Source organism: Oncorhynchus mykiss, chromosome 22 (genome assembly GCF_057628025.1).
Source record: "Oncorhynchus mykiss isolate SJ-2025 chromosome 22, ASM5762802v1, whole genome shotgun sequence".
Classification (NCBI taxonomy): domain Eukaryota; kingdom Metazoa; phylum Chordata; class Actinopteri; order Salmoniformes; family Salmonidae; genus Oncorhynchus; species Oncorhynchus mykiss.
In genome coordinates, this window is record NC_143043.1 from 37,193,684 (window position 1) to 37,206,280 (window position 12,597).

Genomic DNA, 12,597 nt, shown 5'->3' on the forward strand with positions numbered 1-12,597 from the left:
TATATCTACTAAATCTACGACAGTTACAACATTCAACTTGAATAGCATTTACCATTTTCTCTCTTTCCATCCTTCAACGTTTTGTTTTATTCTCATAGGATTTAACTTCAAGAGATGGAGAGCTGCGTCTGTTTCCCCTTTTATGTGTACTTCAAGTCTAGGTCGATTTGAGCACCGTCTTTTCCTACAGGCATCAGTCCTCATATGGTAATAGCAGGTGTAGAATCAGTATGAAATTATACATCTCAAGAGATAACAGTATGGCAGTTTGCAGAGCAGCAGTTCTGAGTGTCCAACTGTATGTAACATAATGACATTGTCTTGGTCATTTCCCGGGGTTCTCTCATTCCTCTCATTGGCTCTGAACAAATTGAGCCTTTCTCTATGTCCCAAATGGCAACCTATCCTCTATGTAGTGCCCTTCTTCGCATGGGCTCTGGTTACAAGTCAGAATATGGTGTCATTTGGGATGCAACCCTGGTTATTGAATGCCAGCTGCCAATGTCAATCATCCATGAGTTTACACTGTACAATTCAACCCTTGGGGACAAGTTTATTGTGTTTTGGGGATGTTACAGTGGTGGCTCATCTTTTGTTGAGCTACAAAAAGGTTTCAATGAAATCTCGTTTTCATTACAAATTGACAAGGTAAAACAGAGTCATCACAACAGTATAATGTAACTACATAACTGGAAATGGGTGTCTGGCTTTCATATAAATGACATCATCATCTCTAATAATCTACATCAGCTAGTTGTTTTTTCTTCTTTAACTTCATACAGATAATGGAGAAGGCTAAAATGCACCATAATATTTGGTTGAGACTTTAGGAATAGTTTCCTTTATTACATCACAAAATACATTTTATTTTTTAATATCCCAAAGAAGCAAGACTTGCAAGTAGAGGCATTTAAACATAACTAAAATCTACAGCGACAAAATTCTACTCCAATATACATTTACCTTTTGTTGGGCATTGTCTTCCGACAGATGGCGTCATTCTAACGCTCTGTGTTGCCATGAACTATCAGTGCAGACAGAGGCGACACTTCGCTATCTGACGTGAGACAATGCCTGCTTGGATCTTTCTCTCTGTCTCTCTTCAGACCCAGTCCTCATAGCAGGGAAAAATGTGGAGGAGTAGAATCAGTAATCAGACATATACACAGAAGTCCGTATTGTAAAGGCTATAAAGATTTGTTGCACGATGTGACGTCGCCTCCGGGACCTTCACACTGCAGGCAGGGGGACTGGGTGGACAGGGGATCAGACAGGACGGGGTTAGGGGTCGTGACCTCTAAGTGGCGTATCTCTTGGTCCACTGTCGGGCTATCCTGTCATGCTCGGCTCTGTTGGTCAGGTACTGAGTGGCAATGCTACCAACCAGAGGGTCAGCTGAGGAGAGGAAAGGGAGAAGACAGGAAAGAGATGAGCAACGCATTAGTAAGAGGGTTGCGGAAGTCTAAAATGACTGAAGAGGAAAGGGATGAGACAGTCATGAGTAAGAGGCCTTAGTCATTGGTAAGAGGACGAACTTAGATCAAGTCTCAAGCCAGGCATACAGGACTGCTTCGTGTTTTGTTTTTGTATAAATTACTTCATTCAAGTAGAAATTGAAGCATGCATAAACATTTATGGCTGTCCCATTATCCCATCCCTGACACAGCGCAGACATTCCACAAGTCAAGTGCAGTGTAATCTCTTTGGTTTTGAGGCTTGCTTTGGGGTTACAGTCTGTTACTGGTGTACAGTATATTTACTGTATGTCTGATTGGTTGACTGCTGTGTCACTCACCAGGGTTGCAGTCTGTTACATGTGTACAGTATATATACTATATGTCTGATTGGTTGACCACTGTGTCACTCACCAGGGTTACAGTCTGTGAGCAGGGAACAGATGGACAGCAGCACCTTGGAGATGGTGAGGGCGGGGCTCCAGTTGTCCTTCAGGATATCCAGGCAGATCACACCCTGACTGTTGATGTTACAGTGGTAGATCCTGGTGCGGAATGTCACCTACGGAATGAAATAAAGCAGATCTAACATCACCTAAGAAATAACATAAAGTAGATCCAGATGGATCAAACCCTGACTGTCGATGATACAGTGGTAGTTCCAGGCGCAGAATGTCACCTAGGAGACAACATAAAGTAAATATATACAGTTGAAGTCGGAAGTTTACATACACAAATACATTTAAACTCAGTTTTTCACAATTCCTGACATTTAATCAGAGTAAAAATTCCCTGGCTTAGATCAGTTAGGATCACCACTTTAGTTTAAGAATGTGAAATGTCAGAATAATAGTAGAGAATGATTTATTTCAGCTTTTTTTCTTTCGTCACATTCCCAATGTGTCAGAAGTTTACATACACTCAATTAGTATTTGTTAGTATTGCCTTTAAATGATTTAACTTGGGTCAAATGTTTCTGGTAGCCATCCACAAGATCCCACAATAAGTTGGGTGAATTTTGGCCCATTCCTCCTGACAGAATTGGTGTAAATGAGTCAGGTCTGTAGGCCTCCTTGCTCGCACACGCCTTTTCAGTTCTGCCCACCAATTTTCTATGGGATTGAGGTCAGGGCTTTGTGATGGCCACTCCAATACCTTGACTTTGTTGTCCTTAAGCAATTTTGCCACAACTTTGGAAGTATGCTTGGGATCATTGTCCATTTGGAAAACCCATTTGTGACCAAGCTTAAACTTCCTGACTGATGCTTGAGATGTTGCTTCAATATATCCACATCATTTTCCTGCCTCATGAAGCCATCTATTTTGTGAAGTGCACCAGTCCCTCCTGCAGCAAAGCACCCCACAACATGCTGCCACCCCCGTGCTTAAAGGTTGGGATGGTGTTTGTTTCATCAGACCAGAGGACATTTCTCAAAAAAGTATGATCTTTGTCCTCATGTACAGTTGCAAACCATAGTCTGGCTTTATTTATGGCGGTTTTGGAGCAGTGGCTTCTTCCTTGCTGAGCGGCCTTTCAGGTTATGTCGATATAGGACTCGTTTATGTGGATATAGATCATGTTGTACCTGTTTCCTCTAACATCTTCACAAGGTCCTTTGCTGTTGTTCTGGGATTGATTTGCACTCCCCCCCTCCAAGGAAGTATATATCTAGGAGACAGAACGCGTCTCCTTCCAGGGCGGTATGACGGCTGCGTGGTTCCATGGTGTTTATACTTGCGTAATATTGTTTGTACAGATGAACGTGGTACCTTCAGGCATTTGGACATTTCTCCCAAGGATGAACCAGACTTGTGGACGTCTACAATCTACTTTCTGAGGTCTTGGCTGATTTCTTTTTATTTTCCCCATCTAAAACAAAATCCAGAAAATCACATTGTATGATTTTTAAGTAATTAATTCGCATTTTATTGCATGACATAAGTATTTGATACATCAGAAAAGCAGAACTTAATATTTGGTACAGAAACCTTTGTTTGCAATTACAGAGATCATACGTTCGGATGAAAAGCGTGCCCAGAGTAAACTTTCTGCTACTCAGGCCCAGAAGTTAATATATGCATGTTATTAGTAGTATTGGATAGAAAACACTCTGAAGTTTCTAAAACGGTTTGAATGAGGTCTGTGAGTATAACAGAACTCATTTGGCAGGCGAAAACCTGAGAAAAATCCAACCAGGAAGTGGGAAATCTGAGGTTTGTAGTTTTTCAACTCATTGCCTATCAAATATACAGTGTCTGTGGGGACATATTGCACTTCCTAAGGCTTCCACTAATGTCAACAGTCTTTAGAACGTTGTTTGAGGCTTCTACTGTGAAGTGGGGGTGAATGAGAGCGTGCCAGAGTGGCATGAGCTGATCACGCGCACACCCGTGAGAGCGACCTGCGTTCCATTGCATTTCTAAAGACAAAGGAATTCTCCGGTTGGAACATTATTGAAGATTTATGTTAAAAACATCCTAAAGATTTAATCTATACATCGTTTGACATGTTTCTACGAACTGTAATATAATTTTAAAAACTTTTCGTCTGAACTTTCGCCTGGACTTGCCCGTACCTCGTGAGTTTGGATTTGTTTACTAAACGCGCTAACAAAAGGAGGTATTTGGTCATAAATTATGGACTTTATGGAACAAAACAAACATTTATTGTGGAACTTGGATTCCTGGGAGTGCATTCTGATGAAGATCATCAAAGGTAAGTGAATATTTATAACGCTATTTCTGACTTTTACTGACTTCACAACATGGCAGGTATCTGCATGGCTTGTTTTTGTTTCTGAGCGCCGTACTCAGATTATTGCATGGTTGGCTTTTTCCGTAAAGCTTTTTTGAAATCTGACACAGTAGTTGTATTAAGGAGAAGTATATCTATAAATCTGTGCATAATACTTGTATGTTTTATCAAAGTTTACTATTTCTGTAAATTGATGTGGCTTCGCCGGATGTTTTCGAGGAACAACATTACTGACCATAAAGCGGCAATGTAAACTGAGATTTGTGGATATAAATATGAACTTTATCGAACAAAACATACATATATTGTGTAACATGAAGTCCTATGAGTGCCATCTGATGAAGATCATCAAAGGTTAGTGATTCATTTTATATCTATTTCTGCTTTTTGTGACTCCTCTCTTTGGCTGGAAAATGGCTGTATGTGTTTTTGTGACTAGGCTCTGACCTAACATAATCATATGGTGTGCTTTCGCTGTAAAGCCTTTTTTAAATCGGACACAATGCGTAGATTAACAAGAAGTTAAGCTTTAATTTGGTGTATTGCACTTGTGAATGTATGAAAGTTAAATATTTCAAAAAAATATTTTTTTAATTCCGCTAGCGGAACCCCTAGCCCTAACAAGTTTAACAAGACATTTGTGGAGTGGTTGAAAAACGAGTTTAATTGATTCCAACCTAGTGTATGTAAACTTCCGACTTCAACTGTACACTGGCTAGGAAACAACACATACATACAGATCAGTATGCCCTGATTGTTTTTGTTAGGCCCACTTTCCTCAAATGAAAACTGACCTGTGGAAGAGGAGGAAGGCATGAAACACATTCAGGCTTTATCAGCCAGCCAGATAAGATAAGCTACAGTGTTAACAATTGGGTCAACAATAAAGCATGCAAGGGTCACGAGCTAGAACATTTACTGAGGAGCTAGAACATTTACAGAGGACAAAGAACGTTTACTGACATTTACATTTTAGTCATTTTGCAGACGCTCTTATCCAGAGCGACTTGCAGTAGCAATTATGGTTAAGTGTCTTGGTCAAGGGCACATCGACATATTTTTCACTAAGTCGGCTCGGGGATTTGAAACCAAACCTCTACTGGCCCAAAGCTCTTAATTGCTAGGCTACCTAGGAGGAGCGAGAACATTTACTGTGGAACAAGAACATTCCCAAACATCCACAGCTCCCTGGCTGTTAAGTATGCAGATACTGTCGTCATCTGTTTTTCTTTACTTTTGTGTTATTGACTGTACATTTGTTTAGGTGTAACTCTGTGTTGTTTTTGTCGCACTGCTTTGCTTTATCTTGGCCAGGTCGCAGTTGTAAATTATTATTTTTTTCTCAATTGGCCTATCTGGTTAAATAAATGTGAAATAATTGATTTCAATTACTGTAGAATCTTGTACTGTGACCACCATAGGGACCTTGAATGGGATTTGAATTCATAACCTCTCAGTCGCTAACAACCTGAAATGTCCTGATACAGTGCAGCTACACCACCGGACCTGTGAGTGTGAAATACATATGGGCCACATACATATTGGCAGGAATGCATTTCTGCATTATTCAACGCTGCCCAGAATCAAGTAAATAATTGTGCAATTATCACCACCAACGTAACATTTACATAAAACTAGCAGTGCTCAAGCAGCTGTTGTAGCAGTTTAAGTGTTTGATGGTTTGATGGTTATGCCGATGCAAGTCAAGCACCTCTTTTCTGCAAACTTTGTAAGAGCATGCGTCACTAATGAGCTGCACTGTAAAGAGGTTATTGTGCTTTTTACAGTAAGTTAATTGCAACTTGTTGCAAGAAGTTGCTGTGAATTTGTCATTTTTTACTTGGAAACTACTAGTTAGTAAGTTATTGTCAAATTAACAGATACATACTGCCAATTTTTGGGGGACAGTAACCAATCTTTGCTCGTAACCTACTGTGCATTCACCGACTCTTCTGTTGACAACATGTGCATCACTTGCTGATTGGCAGCATAGTTTGTTGTTGTAAATTGAATGACAAAATACAGTTCAGCTGTGGAAATACATAAAAAGTAGCTGGTAACTTACTATAAAATAATCAGTGTATCATGTTAATTTGCATGACGGACAAAAAGTAGTCTACCCATGTGCATTGCAATTGACAGTAAACATATATCAAAACACAAATACAGTATCCTATTACAGCAATGGCTAACATGTTGGACCACATTATTTCACATGTGGAAAATCACATGATTTGACATTTCACATGTGAAATTATGTGAAAACTTCACATGTGAAAACATGTTTTTGGAACACTTCACGTGACATTTCGCATCATGTAAAAATGTGTTTTTTGAACACTTCATGTGATATTTTACGTGAAAACGTGATTTTGGAACACTTCACATGTGACATTTCACTTGTGAAAATGTGCTTTTGGAACACTTTACAAATTTGGTTTTGAAACTTCACATATGTTTTTCGCATATGTCACATGTTTTTCACATGCGAAGTCACTGTTCAGCTAAAGTATGACCTCACCTGGGATTTGTACACACAACCTCTGGATTTGAGGTATGCTGCCCTTACTGCTGCACAACAAAGTCTGTAACATTCTCATACACATTCAACAACTATAATACACCTCTGCACTTAGCAAAAGAGTGACATCTGCACTGCTATTTTAGTTATCAGTTATTCTGACTTTTCTCTCATCATTGATTACATTTACTTATTTCAGCAATTTGAGGGTTTTCTGTGACGTTGTCTAATGTTGGTGGGCATATTATTTTACTTTGTTACACCTGAATCTCAGATTTGCTAAAAAAATACACTAAATCAGGTGAGAGTATTTTTTAGCAAATCTGAGATGTACTTTGAATTCCAAAGTCTAGAAATACAGGTGAAATGAGTTAATGACACAGAAATGGTGGCGTAGCAGGACGATTGGAATGCAGTGAACCAAGAGGTTGTGAAGTCTAATCCCAGGTAAAGACAGGTTGAATAATAATTACTCTATAAATAAACGTACACAATGTAGTTATGTGTCCAATATGTAAGTTAAAAACACTGTGTGTGTATCATGAAGACGCATTTTTGTTTGCAGGGCATCACCTGTGAAATCTCGTGTGAAAACTTGAGTCCATAAGTGAAAGGTTATGCGATCACGTGAAAATCCACATGTGAAATATCATCATGTGAAGTGTTCCAAAAACACATAGTTTCACGTGAAATGTTTCATTAACACATGGTTTCACATGTGAAAATCCACATCACCACATGTGAATTATTCCAAAAATACATGGTTTCATGTCATGTATTGTCATGTTGTGTCTTGTTTCTGTCCTTTCCCTTCACCCTGTCTCCCTCTGCTGGTCGTTATTAGGTTACCTTTTCTCCCCCTCTTTCCCCCAGCTGTTCCTTGTCTCCTCCTAACTACCTCGTCACCCCTTTTCCCACCTGTTCCCTTTTTCCCTCTGATTAGTCCTCTATATCTCTCTCTGTTTTTGTTTCTGTCTTTGTCGGATTCTTGTTTGTGTTATTCATGCCTGAACCAGACTATCGTCATGTTTGCTGCAACCTTGTCCTGTCCTGTCGGAATCTGCCGGTCCATCTGAGCCTACGTTTGTTTTGTTATTAAAGAAGCTCTGTTTACGTTAATTTGCTTTTGGGTCCTCATTCACGCACCTTAACAGAAGAATCCGACCAAGAATGGACCCAGCGACTTCGGATCCTCTCCACTCAGCCGTCGAGATCCAGGGAGCGATGCTAGGCAGACACGAGCAGGAATTGTCTGCTGCTCGACATGCCGTTGAGACCCTGGCCACCCAAGTCTCCAACCTCACAGAACAGGTTCACCATCTCCGCCTCGATCCACCGGCCACTTCCAGGGCTTTCGAATCTCCGGAGCCCAGAATCAATAACCCGCCGTGTTACTCTGGGGAGCCCACTGAATGCCGCTCGTTCCTCACCCAGTGTGATATTGTGTTTTCTCTCCAGCCCAACACTTACTCCAGGAGCACTGCTCGTGTCGCCTACGTCATATCTCTCCTTACTGGACGGGCTCGTGAGTGGGGCACGGCAATCTGGGAGGCAAGGGCTGAGTGTACTAACCAGTATCAGGACTTTAAGGAGGAGATGATACGGGTTTTTGATCGATCTGTTTTTGGGGAGGAGGCTTCCAGGGTCCTGTCTTCCCTATGTCAAGGTAATCGATCCATAACAGACTACTCTATTGAGTTTCGCACTCTTGCTGCCTCCAGTGGCTGGAACGAGCCGGTTTTGCTCGCTCGTTTTCTGGAGGGTCTCCGCGCAGAGGTAAAGGATGAGATTCTCTCCCGGGAGGTTCCTTCCAGCGTGGATTCCTTGATTGAACTCGCTATTTGCATTGAGCGACGGGTTGATCTTCGTCACCGAGCTCGTGGAAAGGAGCTCGCGTTCTCCGTTGCCCCCCTCTCCGCATCACTACCATCTTCCTCTGCCGGCTCGGGTGCTGAGCCTATGCAGCTGGGAGGTATCCGCATCTCGACTAAGGAGAGGGAACGGAGAATCACCAACCGCCTCTGTCTCTATTGCGGTTCTGCTGGTCATTTTGTCACTTCATGTCCAGTAAAAGCCAGAGCTCATCAGTAAGCGGAGGGCTACTGGTGAGCGCTACTACTCCTGTCTCTCCTTCAAGATCCTGCACTACCTTGTCGGTCCATCTACGCTGGACCGGTTCGTCAGCTTCCTGCAGTGCCTTAATAGACTCTGGGGCGGAGGGCTGTTTTATGGACGAGACCTGGGCTCGGGAACATGACATTCCTCTCAGACAGTTAAGGGAGCCCACGGCCTTGTTCGCCTTGGATGGTAGTCCTCTCCCCAGGATTCAGCGTGAGACGCTACCTTTAACCCTCACTGTCTCTGGTAATCATAGCGAAACCATTTCTTTTTTAATTTTTCGTTCACCTTTTACACCTGTTGTTTTGGGCCATCCCTGGCTAGTTTGTCATAATCCTTCTATTAATTGGTCTAGTAATTCTATCCTCTCCTGGAACGTCTCTTGTCATGTGAAATGTTTAATGTCTGCTATCCCTCCTGTTTCCTCTGTCTCTTCTTCACAGGAGGAGCCTGGTGATTTGACAGGGGTGCCGGAGGAATATCACGATCTGCGCACGGTGTTCAGTCGGTCCAGGGCCACCTCTCTTCCTCCACACCGGTCGTATGATTGTAGTATTGATCTCCTTCCGGGAACCACTCCCCCCCGGGGTAGACTATACTCTCTGTCGGCTCCCGAACGTAAAGCTCTCGAAGATTATTTGTCTGTAGCTCTTGCCGCCGGTACCATAGTCCCCTCCTCCTCTCCCGCCGGAGCGGGGTTTTTTTTTGTTAAGAAGAAGGACGGGTCCCTGCGCCCCTGCATAGATTATCGAGGGCTGAATGACATAACAGTGAAGAATCGTTATCCGCTTCCTCTTATGTCTTCAGCCTTCGAGATCCTGCAGGGAGCCAGGTTTTTCACTAAGTTGGACCTTCGTAACGCTTACCATCTCGTGCGCATCAGGGAGGGGGACGAGTGGAAGACGGCGTTTAACACTCCGTTAGGGCACTTTGAATACCGGGTTCTTCCTTTCGGCCTCGCTAACGCTCCAGCTGTCTTTCAGGCATTAGTCAATGATGTCCTGAGAGACATGCTGAACATCTTTGTTTTCGTTTACCTTGACGATATCCTGATTTTTTCACCGTCACTCCAGATTCATGTTCAGCACGTTCAACGTGTCCTCCAGCGCCTTTTAGAGAATTGTCTTTTTGTGAAGGCTGAGAAGTGCACTTTTCATGCCTCCTCCGTCACATTTCTCGGTTCTGTTATTTCCGCTGAAGGCATTAAGATGGATCCCGCTAAGGTCCAGGCTGTCATTGATTGGCCCGTCCCTAAGTCACGCGTCGAGCTGCAGCGCTTTCTCGGCTTCGCGAACTTCTATCGTCGTTTCATCCGTAATTTCGGTCAGGTGGCAGCTCCTCTCACAGCCCTTACTTCTGTCAAGACGTGCTTTAAGTGGTCCGTTTCCGCCCAGGGAGCTTTTGATCTCCTCAAGAATCGTTTTACATCCGCTCCTATCCTTGTTACACCTGACGTCTCTAGACAGTTCGTGGTCGAGGTTGACGCGTCAGAGGTGGGCGTGGGAGCCATTCTTTCTCAGCGCTCCCTCTCTGACGACAAGGTCCACCCTTGCGCGTATTTTTCTCATCGCCTGTCGCCGTCGGAACGTAACTATGATGTGGGAAACCGCGAACTGCTCGCCATCCGCTTAGCCCTAGGCGAATGGCGACAGTGGTTGGACGGGGCGACCGTTCCTTTTGTCGTTTGGACTGACCATAGGAACCTTGAGTACATCCGTTCTGCCAAACGACTTAATGCGCGTCAGGCGCGCTGGGCGCTGTTTTTCGCTCGTTTCGAGTTCGTGATTTCTTATCGTCCGGGCTCTAAGAACACCAAGCCTGATGCTTTATCTCGTCTCTTCAGTTCTTCAGTAGCCTCCACTGACCCCGAGGGGATTCTCCCTGAGGGGCGTGTTGTCGGGTTGACTGTCTGGGGAATTGAGAGGCAGGTAAAGCAAGCACTCACTCAAACTCCGTCGCCGCGCGCTTGTCCCAGGAACCTTCTTTTCGTTCCCGTTCCTACTCGTCTGGCCGTTCTTCAGTGAGCTCACTCTGCCAAGTTAGCCGGCCACCCTGGCGTTCGGGGTACGCTTGCTTCCATTCGCCAGCGTTTTTGGTGGCCCACCCGGGAGCATGACACGCGTCGCTTCGTGGCTGCTTGTTCAGTCTGCGCGCAGACTAAGTCCGGTAACTCCCCTCCTGCCGGCCGTCTCAGGCCGCTTCCCATTCCCTCTCGACCGTGGTCTCACATCGCCTTAGATTTTGTCACCGGACTGCCTTCGTCAGCGGGGAAGACTGTTATTCTTACGGTTGTCGACAGGTTCTCTAAGGCGGCTCATTTTATTCCCCTTGCTAAGCTTCCTTCTGCTAAAGAGACGGCACAAATCATCATCGAGAATGTTTTCAGAATTCATGGCCTTCCGTCAGACGTCGTTTCGGACAGAGGTCCGCAATTCACGTCTCAATTTTGGAGGGAGTTTTGCCGTTTGATTGGGGCTTCCGTCAGTCTCTCTTCCGGCTTTCACCCCCAGTCTAACGGTCAAGCAGAACGGGCCAATCAGACTATTGGTCGCATCTTACGCAGTCTTTCTTTTCGCAACCCTGTGTCTTGGTCAGAACAGCTCCCCTGGGCAGAATACGCCCACAACTCGCTTCCTTCGTCTGCGACCGGGCTATCTCCTTTTCAGAGTAGCCTCGGGTACCAGCCTCCGCTGTTCTCATCTCAGTTCGCCGAGTCCAGCGTCCCCTCCGCTCAGGCTTTTGTCCAACGTTGCGAGCGCACCTGGAAGAGGGTCAGGTCTGCACTTTGCCGTTATAGAGCGCAGACTGTGAGGGCTGCTAATAAGCGTAGAACTAAGAGTCCTAGATATTGTCGCGGTCAGAGAGTTTGGCTCTCCACTCAGAACCTTCCCCTTAAGACCGCTTCTCGCAAGTTGACCCCGCGGTTCATTGGTCCGTTCCGTATTTCTCAAATCATTAATCCTGTCGCAGTTCGACTTCTTCTTCCGCGATATCTTCGTCGCGTCCACCCGGTCTTCCATGTCTCCTGTATCAAGCCCGTTCTTCGCGCCCCCGCTCGTCTCCCCCCCCCCCCCCCCCATCCTTGTCGAGGGCGCACCCATCTACAGGGTCCGTAGGATTTTGGACATGCGTCCTCGGGGCCGTGGTCATCAGTACCTAGTAGATTGGGAGGGGTACGGTCCTGAGGAGAGGAGTTGGGTTCCCTCTCGGGACGTGCTGGACCGTGCGCTGATCGAGGATTTCCTCCGTTGCCGCCAGGTTTCCTCCTCGAGTGCGCCAGGAGGCGCTCGGTGAGTGGGGGGGTACTGTCATGTATTGTCATGTTGTGTCTTGTTTCTGTCCTTTCCCTTCACCCTGTCTCCCTCTGCTGGTCGTTATTAGGTTACCTTTTCTCCCCCTCTTTCCCCCAGCTGTTCCTTGTCTCCTCCTAACTACCTCGTCACCCCTTTTCCCACCTGTTCCCTTTTTCCCTCTGATTAGTCCTCTATATCTCTCTCTGTTTTTGTTTCTGTCTTTGTCGGATTCTTGTTTGTGTTATTCATGCCTGAACCAGACTATCGTCATGTTTGCTGCAACCTTGTCCTGTCCTGTCGGAATCTGCCGGTCCATCTGAGCCTACGTTTGTTTTGTTATTAAAGAAGCTCTGTTTACGTTAATTCGCTTTTGGGTCCTCATTCACGCACCTTAACAGTTTCACATGTGCAAAACGTGGAAATGTCACATGTGGAATCATGTGATTTTCCACATGT

At 44.7% G+C, this 12,597-nt stretch overlaps 1 protein-coding gene across 2 annotated transcripts in view; it reads right to left on the bottom strand.

The window, feature by feature from the left end:
* Nucleotides 1-528: 528 nt before the first annotated feature.
* LOC110501764 (ubiquitin-conjugating enzyme E2E 3 (UBC4/5 homolog, yeast)) overlaps nucleotides 529-12,597 on the bottom strand; it is a 53,884-nt gene continuing 41,815 nt past the window's right edge. For both annotated transcript variants that reach the window (XM_021579537.3, XM_021579538.3), the window contains exons 5-6: nucleotides 1,869-2,016; nucleotides 529-1,395 (exon numbers count right to left, since the gene is read on the bottom strand). In XM_021579537.3, coding sequence (XP_021435212.1) covers nucleotides 1,298-1,395; nucleotides 1,869-2,016 — 246 coding nt within the window. In that variant the 3' untranslated portion in view covers nucleotides 529-1,297. The remainder of the gene's footprint in view (nucleotides 1,396-1,868; nucleotides 2,017-12,597) is intronic.